At 42.9% G+C, this 17705-nt stretch overlaps 1 protein-coding gene across 1 annotated transcript in view; it reads right to left on the bottom strand.

Annotated features, from left to right (window-relative positions):
- The window catches only part of TOP1 (DNA topoisomerase I), a 96404-nt gene extending 80670 nt beyond the window's left edge, over positions 1-15734 (bottom strand). Inside the window, exons 1-2 of the mRNA XM_054467307.2 lie at positions 15240-15734; positions 14884-14908 (exon numbers count right to left, since the gene is read on the bottom strand). Coding sequence (XP_054323282.1) covers positions 14884-14908; positions 15240-15272 — 58 coding nt within the window. The 5' untranslated portion in view covers positions 15273-15734. The remainder of the gene's footprint in view (positions 1-14883; positions 14909-15239) is intronic.
- Between the last annotated feature and the right edge of the window lie 1971 nt (positions 15735-17705).

The following is a 17705-nucleotide window of genomic DNA, read 5'->3' as shown; positions in this document are numbered from 1 at the left end:
CTTAAGATGGGCAACTGCTTTTCTTTTTTTCTTTTTCTTTTTTTTGAGAAGGAGTTTTGCTCTTGTTGCCCTGCTGGAGTGCAATGGCATGATCTTGGCTCACTGTAACCTCCGCCTCCCGGGTTCAAGCGATTCTCCTGCCTCAGCCTCCCGAGTAGCTGGGATTACAGGTGTCTGCCACCACGCCTGGCTAATTTTGTATTTTTAGTAGAGATGGGGTTTCTTCATGTTGGTCAGGCTGGTCTCAAACTCCCAACCTCAGGTGATCTGCCTGCCTCGGCCTCCCAAAGTGCTGGGATTACAGGCGTGAGCCACCACGCCCAGCTGGGCACTTGCATTTCATATACTGCTCTATAACAAGTCATATTTTCACAAGGACATCCCTGCACTACAAATGCATCTTCTTTCCCAAAAGGCAGAACTTAAAAGGGAAAAAGGACTTGTCTAGCCTGAAAATGTATCTTCTCAGGCCAGCTCAATTAGGGCAGGCCCATTCCTGTAGGCTTGTCCTCCTTTGCTTCCATTAAGGAACCCTTAATGCCTGGGAAGAGTGAGAGTGACTACAAACCTCTGGCCTACGTGGGGATCCACAGCTCAGCCTGAACTGCCTTTGTTTCCAATGGTCAGGGGCCTCCTAACACAGTAAGACCACACCTTGTCTGGCCATAAAGATTTTAAGTGTGCTGATGCATTGTTTCATGTATCCTATTACTAATTCAACCAAGGGACCTTCTTTGTCTAGACAATTCTTACTGACAGGGCTTGAAATGTGCAGGCCATTCTCTGGGCCACTAGCTGTAGAAAGAATAAGACTGAACACACCCTCTCCTACTGAGGTGGCATATATTCTGTAGAAATACAAGAAACCTTTCTGGTGTTAATCATATAACTGCTCCTTAAATTTTTTTATACTCCAGAAGATCCTCCCCCGATTATGAATTAACTCCAACTTCACAACTGTAAGAAAGCACAAGTAATGAACTCCATCCATGGTTCCTTGTGAAAGAACAAGGAATACTGCTTAAGAGGTTCAATTACTACAAAACTGGTATCTTGCTCTATTCTATTGGTTCTGAAACTTCAGTGCACATCTGATCACCTGGTAGACACTCATTAAAACCCAAATGGCTAAGACCCTACTCCCAGAGTTTAAGAGTCAGTAGATGTGGGTGAGGCCCAAGAATCTGCGTGTCCAACAAGTTTTCAAACAATGCAGTTCTGCTGATCAGGAAACCACACATTGAGAACCACAGATGACACCTGAACAATACATGCTTGAAATGCTTGAGTCCACTTACATGAGAGTTTTCTTTCTCCTCTGCTACTCCTGAGACAGCAAGACCAAACTCTCCTTTTCCCCCTCAGCCTACTCAACAAGACAATGAGGATGAAGGCTTTTATGATGATCCATTTTCACTTAATAAACGGTAAATATATTTTCTCTTCCTTATGATTTTCTTAATATTTCCTTTTCTCTAGCTTACTTTATTGTGAGATTATAGTATATAATACATATAACATACAAAATATGTGTTAATTGACTGTTTCTGTTATCAGTAAGGCTTCTGGTCAACAGTAGGCTATTAGTTAAGTTTTCGAGAAGTCAAAAGTTATAACTCGAATTTTTGACTGCACAGGAGTCAGCATCCCTAACCCTCGTGTTGTTCAAGCCTCAACTATACTGCTTTATTCAAATGCTTCCATTTCAATCAGTACCATCAGGAGCTGAAGTCCCCAACTAATTTAATCTAAAGGCAGTGAGCTCCATAGATTGATTTTCAGTATTCCACTAAATTATTCCACTTACTTTCTAAAGTCCTGATTTAACCATCCTAGTATTAGTATGAAAACAAACCCTGCTCATTGTGCTCTGCTTGTCACCCAATCTGAAAAAGTAACATCAGAATTAAATGGCTTGTTAAACACTGAAGTAGGAGAAAGGATTAGGATTCTGACACACAGTAAAACAGCTGCAAAGGCAGTTAACTGTATCTGCTATTTGGTAAATGCTCACTGAAAGGCAGAAACTAACTTAGAGTGAAGTATCAAGCTTTTATAAACATATATTAAAAAATACTGTTCTGGTCCTTTAAACATATCCTGTAAGCTTGGCTGGGCGTGGTGGCTCACTACTGTAATCCAAGCACTTTGGGAGGCTGAGGCGGCTGGATCACTTGAGGCCAGAAGTTTGGGACCATCCTGGCCAACATGGCAAAACTCCGTCTCCACTAAAAATACAAAAATTAGCCAGGTGTGGTGGTGGTGTGCCTGTAATCCCAGGTACTCAGGAGGATGAGGCAGGAGAATCGCTTGAACCCAGGAGGTGGAGGTTGCAGCAAGCCCAGATAGTGCCACTGCACCCCAGCCTGGGTGACAAAGGGAGACTCTGTCTCCAAATAATAATAATAATAATAATCATCATCATCATCATCCTGTAAGCTTTATAACTTAACCAATGGAGTATCGTAATTGAATGAAGCAAAATATACATCTTTAGCCAAATAAAATAGTAAAGTTCAGATAGATCAACTTCTCCAAAGGAGGTTATGGGTCACCTGCATTAGTCAGAATCATTTGGGATTGTTGAAGATACATTAAAAATGTAGATTTTCAGTACCTTCCACGATAGAATCAACTTCAAGGTGTACGAGTAGGAATACGTATTTTCACCAACCATCCCCAGGTGACTTTTAGGCATATTAGCTTGAGAACAACAATGAAAACTTATTGTTAAGCTCTCAAAAGTCTCTCACTTGATCTTCAACCAGCTGGCAAGCTAGGGGAGAAAGGATTTTGCACTTCACAACTGAAACATTTGGTAAAAGCATCTGTATTGACCATATAGGATGAAACAGTGCTCTTACTTTTTTTTTTTTTTTTTGAGACAGGGTCTCGTTCTGGGGCACAGTGGGGCAAACATGGCTCCCTGCAGCCTCAACCTCCTAGGCTCAACCGATCCCCCTTCCTCAGCCTCCCAAGTAGCTGGGACTGTAGGTGCACAACACCATGCTTGGCTAATTTTGTTTTTTTTGTAGAGATGGGGTCCCGACATGTTGCCCAGGCTGCTTTAGAACTCCCGGGATAAAGCAATTCACCCACTTCAGCCTCCCAAAGTGCTGGCCACTTCTTAATAAGGAAAACACATAAATACAGACTACTACAGAATGAAATATTAAAAGAGGATAACAAAAGCTCAATGAAAGCCAGAGAAAAGTGGTTACACTTATGGCTTGGGGTTAGGTGGTAATGCAGGCAGACTTCCCTAGAAACGAAATGGAGTATCTGTGACTATGCCATCAATACTCAAAACAGGCTCTGAGATGTTTAGAACTCTCAAGGAGTTCACAATACCTAGTGCCTTCCTAAAAATATGTAATAAAATGGAGAAGTATTGAGTATGCCTAGCTAAACCTTATCAAATTCTAAAGACTAAGAGGCATTCATTCATTCCAGGGTATAAGAAATACTACTTAAACAGAACCTAACATGGTCTTTTTCTTTTTTGAGACGATGCCTCGCTGTCTCCCAGGCTGAAGTGCAGTGGCACCATCTCGGCTCATTGCAACCTCTGCCTCCCAGGTTCAAGTGATTCTCCTGCTTCAGCCTCCTGAGCATCTAGGACTACAGGCATGCGCCACCAGGCCCAGCTAATTTTTTGTATTTTTAGTAGAGATGAGGTTTTTTTAAAAAATCAAATTTCCGATAAATATACTTCTTAGGGACTTCTCAGTGTTGGGTGCCTGGCCCTGGAACACTTGCGGTTTGGAAATCAAGTGTAACAAGCCAGTAGTTATAAAGACTAACAAATTTGTGTTCCTTCTCCCTTTCCTTTCCTCTCCCAGTTAAGTGGAAGCATTAAAAATTAAGAAATAGGTCCTGAGCCACAATCAATTCCTAAGAAGCTACTGTTTCTTCATTTCTGGTATTAAATAGTAAGAACTACTCACATTGCATCCATTCCTGCAAAAATGCACTGACTGTACGATTAAGGCACAGTAAGTCTAACATTTTGTCCCGATCACTTTTCTAGTATTCAAACCACTGTAAGTAATACCACTATGTACTCTGCATCTTTCTCTGAAGAGCTTTAACAGCTTTTATGTATTACCCATATCAAGATACTTCATGGATTAGGAAGGGGCAATAATATTTAAATAGTTTCATAAAATTAGCTTCCCAGGACTTTAAGTAGAGTTTATTCTCTAAGATTTTAGTTCTTCAAATATGTGAAGATGGTGATTTTAAATTCTTTATTTCATTCAATTCAGTTCAAGGATTTAAATTATTTCAAATACTTGAATTAGCTATTGTCACATGATTTCTCACATAGAATGTGAACATCTCTAGCCATTCTGACAACCTACCTGCTCAGGAAATGTGAATACTATTTTTCTTTTTTTTTTGAGATGGAGTCTCGCTCTGTCACCCAGGCTGGAGTGCAGTGGCGCAATCTCGGCTCACTGCAAGCTCCGCCTCCCGGGTTCACGCCATTCTCCTGCCTCAGCCTCCCAAGTAGCTGGGACTACAGGCGCCCGCCACCACGCCCGGCTAATTTTTTGTATTTTTAGTAGAGACGGGGTTTCGCCGGGTTAGCCAGGATGGTCTCAATCTCCTGACCTCGTAATCCACCCGCCTCGGCCTCCTAAAATGGTGGAATTACAGGCACGAGCCACCACCGTGCCCAGCCGAAAACTATTTTTCTAAAATTCATGCAACATGGATGTCTGATACAAAAAGATAATGAGAAATAAATACACAGAACTTAATCTTTTTGCCTATTTCAGGCAAAAAAGTTTAATGGGTATATAGGTATACTTAAAAAAAAACCATTTTTTGTAACATTTTAAGAAATAAGAGTTTGGAAATCTTTGGAAATCCAAGGTCCTAGGTCTCCAATTTCTTTAAGGGGGGAAAAACTCACGATTAGGACTAAATAGAGACGCCACTCTCTTGCACTGATAGTGAAATATTAACTGCCAGAAAGTACCTCCAGTCCCCATTCATGTTGTATGACAGCAGCCTTTGTAGTGAGGCCTAATGAAAAATCTCAAGAGGAAGTAACTGTATATACCTACAACGTGCTAATTTCAAAGTTCATCCTGATAGGCATGTGGGTTTGTCTTGTTCATCTGTGTCTAGTTACAATATTCACTTTCTGAATGTTTGTATGAATGAATATGGCAACTTAAACTTTTCCATTTACAATTAAACGTGAAAATTTTAGTTTCCTAAGTAGACTGCCAAATATTGCACCATCCCAAGTGTGAAAAGAGAAAGTTAATCACTGCCAAAGATGATGATGATTATTTTTTTTTTGAGACAGGGTCTCACTCTGTTGCCCAAAATGGGGTAGGTACAGTGGCATGCTCACGGCTCACTGCAACCTCCACCTCCCAGGGCTTAAGCAATCCTTTCACCTCAGCCTTCTAAGTAGCTGGGACTAAAAGCGTGCACCAACACACCTGGCTAATTTTTGTATTTTTTTGTTGAGATGGGTTTTTCCCATGTTGCCCAAGCTGATCTTGAACTCCTGGGCTCAAGTGATCTGCCCATCTCGGCCTCCCAAAGGGCTGGGATTATAGGCATGAGCCTCCAGGCCTGCCCCCCAAAGATTTTTAATCCACAATTTAAGGTATGAGAAACAAACAAAGTGGTGCGTATGCAGCAAGTCTTGTCACTGGGCAACTGAAGTTGCCACAAAGTCAAAGCAAGTCAGTACCCCCCGGAGCCAGCCTTTCTATGATTTACAGCAATAGTATAATACTCAATGCTCCCTAGTGACCCCTCCAGCTTGGTTAAAATTTCACAATAGATATATGTCCAAATTTAAAGAAATTAAAGATGTTCCCTTTGTACAAAAGACTAATAAAGCAATTTCTGAAAACGGTGTTGTTGTTTTTTTTTTTTTTTTTTGCATTGGCAAGGAACTAAAAATTCTGTTCTAAGCTTCACCTTTCATAAAGTAATCCTCTCATGCTCTTTAATCCTCAGCGTTGTAAGGTAAATATTAAACCTACTTTATAGGTGAAGAACTAAGGCTCTGATATTAACTTGTTCAAAGACCTAGCCATTGAGCAGAAACTCAAGAACTCGAATTTAAATTCCCTTTAAGTCTCTATTATGGGGTGGTGGGGATGTAGAGGGGGTTGGAGGGCGGGAGACTATTCGCATTCTGTATCAGAGGAAAACGAAAGAAAAAGAGACCAAAGCTTTGAAGACTTTTAAATCCAACCCTATTGTGAGCACATTCCTTGTATACTGAGGGCAATGGAGCTACAGAGCATTAACAAATACTCATCTTCCCAGATTTTTTTTCCCATATTTTATGAGCTATATTTTTCCTGATATGTTTATCTTTGAAGACTCTTTAAAATTAGGCCCTATTCCATAATTTCTATACAACAAAATTATGTCCTCCTTCCTACTTTTAATTGAATATAAATCTGCGCCTGTTGTGATGCTTCTGTGATAATCCTTCTGCTGAATGGCGTTAAGATCTCTACTAAGATCCATTTGGCTTAAATCTAATGAACACTAGTGAACACATCCTTAAATGACCTTCGTTTATTTCCTTTAAGTAACACTTCCAAAATAACAAATTCAAGGCAATTCAATATTCAGCATCAGCTAGACTTATGAGCTATTACTGAAATTTCTACTGACTTTATCCAATTTTTTCATGGAATCTCCCAAATGCCTATACTCACGCATAACTGTTAACATGGCATTTGGTACTAAATTCTCACACATAAGCTTTATTATATTATTTAAGGTATTCTTATTCCCAAGAATTACTATTTCAAAGAAAACCAAGTTGGTCACTTTAAGCAACTATTTGAATAAATGAAAAACTGAAGTAATTCTCAGGTGCTTTGAGAGTTCTCTGTTTAATTTAAAAACGTTTTGGGGGAGAAGTAAAATAGTGGCCTTTGAAAAAATATGCTGACACAAGACATATTGAATTTTGTGGTTTTAAAAAATTAACAAATAATGGACTTGGCATTTTATTAAATGCATCGAAAAGGGTCATTTTTAATAGAAAATCCATAATTCTATTAAATGGTTGAGAAATTAGTCACATCAATAGACTTCTTTCATTTCTGAGCCCATCTTCTGTACTGCTAGAAGTTCCTTCGGCAATGACCACTTTGCTGTAAACATTCTTAGAAAAGTAGGAATTAGGCTGGGCGCAGTGGCTCACGCCTGTAATCCCTGCACTTTGGGAGGCCGAGGCAGGCGGATCATGAGGTCAGGAGATCGAGACCATCCTGGCTAACATGGTGAAACCCCGTCTCTACTAAAAATACAAAAAATTAGCCGGGCGTGGTGGTGGGCGCCTGTAGTCCCAGCTACTTGGGAGGCTGAGGCAGGAGAATGGCGTGAACCCGGGAGGCGGAGCTTGCAGTGAGCTGAGATCACGCGCCACTGCACTCCAGCCTGGGTGACAGAGCGAGACTCCATCTCAAAAAAAAAAAAAAAAAAAGGAAGAAAAGTAGGAACTAGATATACAATTGGCTCATTCTTAGCCCAAACCTATATATGAAGACACCTTTTACTTTACAGTGACCACTTTGTAACTGGAAGACATCAGTGTAGGCTCTGCTGATTCAATTAGGTAAAGACTCAACAACACTAGTTACATGTTACAACTCACTGTGTAAATGTCAAGAAGATTTAAAACTTTAACAGGGAATACGAATGAAAGACAGACTCCCCAACATCAATCACTATTTCAAACCTAACATTCAAAATAAAGATCCAGTTGGGAATAGAGGCTGTCTCATCAAAGTTTACATTTTACAATGAGGACAGAGAGGCACCTTCATATACTTATCTAATTCTCAATAGTTTGTGAAACATAAATATTATCCTTGCTTATGGATAAGAAAACAAGGTTCAGTGGCCAGATCATGTTTCATAGGAAGAACAGGGACTTATCTAGATTTTTTGGAATCCTACACCAATTTTCTATTTTACCACAGCTGTCTCCTCACACCCCCACTCTTCCCCTAGACCTAACATTCCACATACAAAGGGTCCAAGCTATCTCTACCAGCAGATAATCAAAGGCAGGTTGTGACATCTGTACTAGAAGCTTACCAATTACAGCCTGAGTGGGGTTTCCAGAATCTGGACCAAGGCAGCATGTTATCAAAAAGAGGACATGAAAAGGCATAAAGGGTAAAAAGAAAAAAACGTTTCCTTTCCTGGTCTCCGGTTCTCCCCACAAGCCTATGAAACCTATACTATCTTCATTCAATTCAGATTTAATGCACATAAAAATGTGGTGCCTAATAAGTTTTCAGAATTCATTCCCTTCATCCCACTTCTCCTTCTGCTGCTTGGCAAGAGCTCACATAGCCAACTACAAGGAAACAAAGGGGCTACCTTACTGGAGTCAGGTTAAGTAAAAGGTCTTAGCCAATGAGATCCACAAATGACAATGATTCTGAAGCCTCCTAGATTAGTCTCCTGCACAATCAGTAATATACCTACAAAGCTTTATAAATCTGGGCATTCATACATATATGATAGCAAGATTAACATTTGGACTTCTACTAAGGGGCAAAAGGGTGTATTATTTTGGTGGAGGACTAACCTTCAACAAAGAACTTTTTTTCTATAAACTCCAACAGCCAAGAAAAGTCCTAGGAATCTATCTTTGCTAGCGTGTGCTAAGAAAAACAATATAAAGAATAATGGGACCACAAGCTGGCTGGGTCGGTTTCGTTCTTAAAATATAGGAAAACGTCAGAATACCCAGGGATCTGTTAAATTGTTTTCCCAACATCATCATTTACAACAACAAATACAGGAGATCTGAAGTCCCTAAAAATGCTGATTGCTTTAACATCTTTTGTAGGAGCTTACCTAGGTGTTTCTTGGGAATGCTAATGAACTGTGTTCTTTAGGTTCCTTGAATCCACAGAAACAAAAATGTTAATTTCAAAGGCTCAGAGGGGAATTAATGGCCTGGTAGAGATGCCTCCCCACCCCAAATCTGATGGGAAGGGTAGAAGGGAGATAGTAAATTAAAACATTTATTACACATTTCAGAAAAATTTAGCAGACAGGTAAGTGAGTGAAACTAGAAGCTTAAGACAACAAATGAAAAATGAATACCTACCAAAAAGAAATTAAGGGTCGGGCACAGTGGCTCATGCCTGTGATCCTAGCACTTTGAGAGGCTGAGGCGGGCAGGCTGCTTGAGCCCAGGGGTTCAAAAGACCAGCCTGGGCAACATGGCGAGAAACCTCGTCTCTACAAAAAAGGCAAAAATTAGCCTGGCGTGGTGGCGTGCACCTGTAGTTCTAGCTACTTGGGAGGGTGAGGTAGGAGGATCGCTTGAGCCCAGGAGGCAGAGGTTGCAGTGGGCTGTGATCATACTACTGCGCTCCAGCCTGGGCAACAAACAGAAACCCTGTCTGCCCCCCACCCCGCCCAAAAAAAAAAAGAAAAGGAAAGAAGTTAAAAGTAAAAGTTGCCTACCTCCCTTGGCATTTGTTTCTTTACTAAACGTTAAGAGACATAAATGACACACATAAAGACAGTTAATACAAACTTTGATACAGATAGCCAAAGTTGATATTACGATCTATATACTCCAGAGATACGCATGAGATACCAGTAACATCACTTCTCTCCCAGTTTGAAAAATATCTAGGATCTTTCCCATACACACAGAAAATGTTCAACAATACCTATTTACTATTAAATCACTTCAGCAAACTATCAGCCATTTCTTATAACGCCACCAAAATACCATTAATATCTAACAGATATTCCTCTACAAGCTTCCCCGCAACCCCCAATCAAACTTTGTCCACCCTGCCCTCATTTACATCCCTCTCCACCCTTCCCAGGCCCTATGCTATCAACACAGCACATACTGTCCACATCTAGATAGGCAGGTGGCAGGGAGGGTGGGGGTTGGCAAAATGCTAATTATTCCAACCCTGGCCTCTATTTTAGATTTTCTACTGCAGCTATTGGCCTGGAGCCATGGGGATGGAAAGCTGCTGCCCAAACTTAAGATGTATGAGGCATGGAAATAGGGAGAAAAGACAGTTCCAAATATTACTACTCAAAGTTTAAACACAATCTGAAAGCTTCCTTTAAACACAATACCCATTCGCCTCTTAAGGACTAGTTTGGAAGTCTCTAAACTCTTTACCTTAAGAAATCCATGTGTCAACTGTTTGCCTAAATGCCCTTATTATCCAAAGTTAATGGTTTCAAAATAATTAAGGGATAGTCAGATAATCTAAACCATACAACACAGAAAATTCACTCAACTGACTCTCACCTCCACATCCAATATATTTTACTATTCTTTCAAGAGGGTTTTTTTTTTTTTTAAAACCTCCAGGTCCAATGTCAAAATACTCATTTCAAACATTTCCACAGCTTCATTCAAACTAATTACATTTGAATTCATTTTCCCAAGTGAACCCAGTTTACTGGAGTTCGACACAGTTTCACATGGGAAAGATGCAATCCCTCACAAAACACACTTCTGAGGAAACAACTTTGGATTTGAAGAATATCAGTTTTACTTTGCACTAAAAAGATGGCAAAAGGCAAAAGTTGATAATGATGTGTCATGTAAATATGCATTCATGTCCAACTAATATGAAATAACATGGTTTTAGTATAATCTGAAATCTTCTAAAATGATATGCATTCAGAAAGCACAACAGAATCATTTTCCATACCACTAGCAGCAGGGGACAACTGTTACTATATAATTAATATACAACACAGCTGTATATTAGAAGGCAAACATTTTTTTTGCACCTCCCCACCCCACACATGCACTGAAAACAAGCAAAACAAAAAAACCTCACAGCCCAATTTTGGAATATAAACTTTAAGACATGTTATTTAATAATCTGAACAAACTAATGAATGTCTTTCCAACTCTCAATTCCCCATCTTTATGCTGACAGCAAGGGGAAAAAGTCAGACTCAATTCCTTTTTTTTTTTTTTGCTGCTATTGGTTAAAATGAGATTTGGGGACTGACCTTGGTTTCCTATTTTCCATTTTACTCTATCTACTGAACCAAAGAAAAGCAGGAGTTGGTGACTGTTACTGCTAGCTATATTATTTAGTTTGCACCTTTCAAGCCACAACGTATTTCTGATTCTTTTAGTGATGCCTGGATTTTCTTGTTTTTACTAGAAACATCCAATCCGAGCCTAAAATTTGTTTGTGAGATCTGATACGCTGGTAAACCAAAAAAACACATGTTGACAAGCAACTTTCTTTTATGTCAAAGCGTAGTATAAAAATCCTAGCGGCTCACTAATTCTAAAAAGGTGCCTCAAGTAGTCCAGTTGCAATGTAAGGAAAGACAACCACCCTGGAGCATAATGCTTAAGTATTTCCTGATTGAGTCTGAGGATGCTGCAGATTTCATTTGGCGGTACCATCACTTTTCAGTTTTAAAAACGTAGTGGCAATTTTCAGATAGCCACATCATCAGCTATCTGAAATCCCCCCACCGCAATCAGCTATGCTACCGCTCATCCCAACCCATACCCAACAGACAGAAGTACAACTATCTATTAGCATCAGAAACAATTCATATTTAATTACCTTCATCCAATTTGATTCCATTAAGCCAACCAGAATCAGCATAAGATGATGTCAAACCATGATCCCATATACCACTTATTAGAATAAAGACTGATGGAGCCAAGTATTGTGCTTTGCTAAGGGGGTCAAATGGGGGAGAACTCCCTATCTCCACAGCAGACAGGCAAAAACTTCAAGACCTCTGAAACAGCAGAAGAATCGCTAACACTTTAACCTGGTATTACCATTATCAATTCTACAGATAGCTACGCAGCCTGTACAGTACTGTAATAATGACTCAGCCCCACTACAGTTAGTTCTACCAATACTTAGGAAGTCTTTTCACTTAGACTTAGATATGGTTTCTGCTCCAAATTCCTAACTCACTGTCAACATCTTAAATATAAATAACAGAGTCTCCCAGCAGTTGAGTATGGGTCAGAATGTTCTAAGTTACATACAAACAGCTACAATTTTAAACATTGCGAAGAATGAGCTCTAAAGTGGGGGGGCGGGGGAGAAATCTTTTATATCTTAGGGGATGAGGGCAGGCAAAATGAGAGATGTTTGATTTTAATATATGAACTTGTACATTAATCTGTAAGATGGGTTAGGCCCTCTTAAAAGCATGCTTAAACAATCTCTTAATACGAAGTTCAATAATGACATGTCTGGGCATAATTAAACGTTGATTTCTACTTTTTTTAAAGTGTCTTTCATAGTTACATAAATCAATCACTGGTTAACAATGTATTACTTGAGATAGCAAGCATAGTTACCAACACCACATCTTCCAGACAATATTCACAAAGAATAATTACACCAATGTCAGACCTTTATGGTGGCAGAGAGATTCTCTCTGTTTAGATAAAAAGCAAATGACAAATTATCAAATCCTTCCTTCCCTCTCTCCTTTTTCAGCTCTGTAAGAAAATAGAGATTTGTGGTTTTTTATTTTTTCATGCTAGTATCACATAGTATCACTCTAGCATAGTGGCTCAGCTCATGGGATTTAGAGTGGCCAACTCACAGCCCTTGGACAAGCTAGTAAATACACTGAAGCCTCAGTTTCCTCATCTACAAAACAGAAATAACAGGACCTAACTCACAAGCGTCCTTCCAAGGACTACGTTTAATTAGATGATCCATGGAAAGAGCTGAGATTCATGCCTGGCAGTAAGTATTCAATAAATATTAGCTATTATTGCTATTAAATGTGAGCCAACACATTCTAAAAGTCAACATACGCAGATTACTTCAGCCTCTATAAAAATGTCAGTAAAGATCAATAACCTAGCCAGCTCACAATCATTCACATGACTTAGGTGAGAACCATGTAAGTTAACTTTCTCACAAGAAAGGGCTAAACTTTGTTTCATTACTTACCTTACCTACTCAGCCCAGCCTGACAGCCAAAAGAACACATTCTATATTAAGATCCCACCTTCCTCTAGCAAGGTCAAAAGGACTTCTTACATCCTCACCTGCACATCCTTTCTTTGTCCCTGTATCCCAAAGAAACATGTCTATACTGTGGTTTTCTAAACTGCAGGCCTCACCTCCTCCCTCTTTTAAAATTGTGATAGGTTGGTTAAATGTACTTAAGAAACACTCCAACCCCTGACAATTCTCTGCGCCCAGTCTTCCACAACCCCCAGCTCAGAAGTCACCTACTCCGAGAAATTTTTCCACCCTCAGACAAAATTAACTCCCCTATACTCCAAAGCATTTTGGGTACACATATGCCCCAGTAGTTACCTTATAATTAACTAATTATGTCTCCCCCAATAGACTGAATTGAGAGCAAGGGAGTGTTATGGTTACAGGATCAGCTCTAGCACCAAGCACAGTGGTTGGCACATATCTGGTGCTCAAGAAATGCCATACTTTAAACCAGATTCTCTCCTGGCTGAGTACCATCTCCTGCTGGATGCCCCACTTCAAACTCTGAACATAAGGTTGCTCTCAGTAGAGCAGGCTAACATGATGGACTGCTGATTACAACATTAGAAAACGTACTCATCAGCTTCTCCCATTGGAGAGGTTCCCGGAACCCAAACTCAATTGAGCAGGATTATGCACTATCAAAATCAGTGGGAATTCCCAGCACACTACAGAAGGTAACCTCTCCTTCAACAGGGTTGTTCGAAAGCCTGCAAGGACGAGCTTTTTATTGGAGGAATCTTCCCTGGGTAACTGAAGTGGAAATACAATAAGAATAAATGCCTTGATTTGGCTGAAAAGGGTTCAAAAACATAAAGAATTGGAAAAAAAAAAAAAAAGCTAGTTCTTGATTCCTGAAAAACAGTGGCTTGTGAAAAAGAATTAACAGGAAGCAGGGGTGGGTACTGGACACTCTTTGCTTCAATAAACAAAATCTTTTTTTCCTCCCTACAACCCAAACAAAAAGGCCAACACACTAGGTCCACAAGAGATGCTCAACAATCTTTCCTTCCAACAAGTACACTAAACTGCGTTTCCAGAAAAACACTGCATTGGGAACCTCGGCCACAATGAAAAGTTCCAGTGACTAACATAATTTTTAAAAAATCCAACATTTACATTGGGTGACCCACAGAGAACTTGCAAACTTTCTTTAGGGAGGTACTGCTACCTTTGCAAAGAACGTAACTTGGGAAAAACAACCTGGAAATATAAAGAACTCCACAAAGGGTGGCTTTAGTTTTAGAGCCATAATTCCTATCATAAACAGCCTATCAAAAAAAAAAAATTAACAGTTGCTTAAGGAAATCTTTCATTCTGGAAGCAGAAAAGGAAACAAACACGAAGCATAAAGGGAACAACCCCCAAAATAAAGTTTAAAAAATAATAATTCAGTCCCCCAGCCTTCCCTCTCTGGTGAAGTATGTGATTTATACGGCTTTGCTCTGCAGAAAGCTCGTTCTGGGCAGCTCAAGGAAAGAGCCGAGGGAGGGAGAGAAAGAGACACAGGCACAGAAAGGAGAGGAGAGAGAAAAAGAAAATGGCGCAGAGACTAAGTCCCGACCGTCGACAAGGCGACTTTCCCGGGAGGAATCCCGGCCCGGAAAGACCGCCCGAGGCCCGGTGGCGGACGACACGGGGTCTCCGTTGCCCCCTCTTGGGAGGGCCGGGATCTGGGGGAGCTGGGGTCCCCGGAAAGGGGGTCAAGAGGCGGCCCGATGGGAACAATGGGGCCGGTGAGCGAGGAGCCGGGACTTAGTCTCTGGGACGCCATGTCTGTCCTCTGCCCGGCACCGGCAGGGCGCGGGGGAGGCGGCCGGCGGCTGGGGGGCCCCGGAGTCGGGGCAGGGGGCACACTCACCATTCAATCGGAAATCCGCTTCGATCTGGAAAAAGAAAAGGAGAGAATATCAAACAACAGCCACTTTAACCCCTCCGGCGGCGAGCGCGCGCGGCCGGGGGCCTGGCCCACCCTGCGCCCCCAGGGAGGACGGGGCCCCGGGGGTGGCCACGGAGGGCAGCCATCCCCGCCTCGAACTGTAACTTCGCGGCCCTCGCTCGCGGCCTAGAGAGCCGATCTACTCCGGCAGGCGGCCCCTCACCGGGGACTCCGGCCTGTCAAAGCTGCCGGGCCGGGGCTGGGGTCGGGGCCTGCGCCGGAGGTCGCGGGACGGCCAGGCCGGGGTCCGGGGCCGCCAGGGTCAGGCCGGGCCGTACCTGGGAATCGTTGTGGAGGTGGTCCCCACTCATGTCGGCCCGGAGGGACGAGCACGGCGGCAGGCGAGGCGGCGTGGGGGAGACGCAGACGGCGAACCGGCCTGTGCGGGCGGACGGGGACCCCGGAGGCTCGAGGAGGCGCAGGTAAGCGGCGGTGACTGTGGACCCGAGACTCCAGAAACGGCTGAGGCTGCTACCACGGCGGCGACGCTGCCTGACTGCCGGGCGGGCGGCGAGAACAGATCCCAGCAGTTGTGTAACAGCCTAAGTTCGCATTTGGGCTCACTGCGCCTGCGCGGCCGCTTTTAAACAACACGTCGGCGACGTCAGCGCTCGCGGAAAGAGGCAGAGGGTTGCGGCCCGCCCCCTCGCGGTTCGCCGGACGGACCTGGCTTTGCATCGCAAGCCCCGCCTCTGGACCGTGCGCGCGCCGCTGTGATTTGCATAAGGAGCCGACTCCTCCCACGGCGTCCCACTCCCAAGTAGCCTCCCCTTCCTCTCCCGACGGCTTTTCTCGGAACCCCAACCCCTCTGCTAGGCAATGCGCAGGCGCCACCCGGGCACCGCCTCCGGACCAGGGCTGACCGCGCAGCCACGTGGTGGGCCTTTAAAGGCCGCGGCGGGACCCAGCAATCTTAGGCAGAGCTGGTATCCGGCGTCCGCATCTCCTTGGAGCGGCGAGTACCTTGGCAGCTGGGACCCCAGAGGTCTCCCCAGCGCCTCCTTTCTTGCTAAGCCGACCCTGAGGCCGCCTGGTGGGAGGAGTCCCCTCCCCAGCCTTTGTCCAGGCCCTCCAACTTCTGGATTATTTCACGCCCACTTTTTAAAAATTATTTTAATTTTTCAACCAACCAAGGGTCCGGTTTAACCCCAGTTTTCCGCCGAGTACATGTAGCCCTGGGTCACCAAGGGTCTGATTTCTTTGGTTCATTCTACAAATACTTATTGAGCATCCGCTATGAGCCCAGGAATTGTGCTGAGGGAAGGGGGAATGCAAGAGACCAAAGGGAACTGAACCTTTATCCGCCGCTGTATCCCTGGCATGCTGGGAGGACGGGGCAAATGGGGAATAGAACTACCGTTTATAGAGCATCTATTCTGTGCCCAGCTGAATTCTCACAATAGCTCTGTGAGGTCGCCTGTATTACAAAAGTCAAACTGTCCTAAAGACAAGGGACCAACAGCCACCTACCTTGCATCTATAGTTGGATGCCTCTCAAGTTTCTCTGAGAATGAACTGAACTCCACTCAGCTAGAAAAAGCCCCATCCTGACACCTTCCTTTCCCTCATTTCCCACTAGTCCCGCTGATTGCATCTTTTCACTCCATCTGCTTCTCTCCGCTGCCCATAAGCCTTTGAAGTCTGCGTTCTCCTGCTTGGATTAATACAATGCTCTGGCTGGGGGTGGTGTCTCACATTTGTAATCTTAGCACTTTGGGAGGCCGAGGCTGGCAGATCACTTGAACCCAGGAGTTCAAGACCAGCCTGGGCAACATGGCAAAACCCTGACTCTACAAAAAATACAAAAACTGGCGGGGTGTGGTGGCACGTGCCTGTAGTCCTGGCTACTCGGGAGGCTGAGGTGGGAGGATCACCTGAGTCCGAGGAGGAGGTCGAGGCTGCACTGCACTCCAGCCTGGGCAACAGAGTGAGACCCGGTCTAAAAAAACAAAAAACAAACCAACAAAAAACACTGCACTCCTAAGAGGGATTGCTGCTTCCATTCTTGGCCCTCTCCTAAACTGCATTCCAACAATTGCCAAAGTGATCTTCTCAACATGCTAATCTAACCATTACTCCTTTGTGGATATTGCCACATCTATTACCACTTTCACTATTATTATTTCATATTTTAATTGGCCTCCTTTTTATTTACCTTCATCCTAAGTGTTATCTGTGAAATAATATCTATGAAATCATTTGGAAGTAAATATGAAAACTGTTCATCCAGTGGACCATCAGTATCTTTATCACATCTAATGGTAAACATTAGATGTGTTTACCACATCCTGTGAATGCTTCAAGATCAACCTAAATATCACTTTTTCAAAGTGACTCTCCGGCGCACTACTGACCCTGCTTCCACTGGCTGACCAAGGGTGCCTTATAGGCCAGGCGCGGTGGCTAACGCCTGTAATCACAGCACTTTGGGAGGTCACTGTGGGTGGATCACTTGAGGTCAGGAGTTCAACAACAGCCTGGCCAGCATGGTGAAACCCTGTCTCTACTAAAAATACAAAAATTAGCAGAGTGTGGTGGTTCACACCTGTAATCCCAGCTACTCGGGAGGCTGAGGCAGGAGAATCGCTTGAACCTGGGAGGCAGAAGTTGCAGTGAGCCGAGACCGCACCACTGTACCCCAGCCTGGGCAACAGAGCCAGTGAGTCTCAAAAAATAAATAAACAAATAAAAATAAAAGGTGCCTTATAGTATCTATCTCCTTTGTAACACTTATGACACTTGTT

This window comes from Pongo pygmaeus, chromosome 21 (genome assembly GCF_028885625.2).
Source record: "Pongo pygmaeus isolate AG05252 chromosome 21, NHGRI_mPonPyg2-v2.0_pri, whole genome shotgun sequence".
Taxonomy (NCBI): domain Eukaryota; kingdom Metazoa; phylum Chordata; class Mammalia; order Primates; family Hominidae; genus Pongo; species Pongo pygmaeus.
Note: the sequence above shows the minus strand (reverse complement) of the source record. Positions and strands in the feature narration are given on the sequence as shown.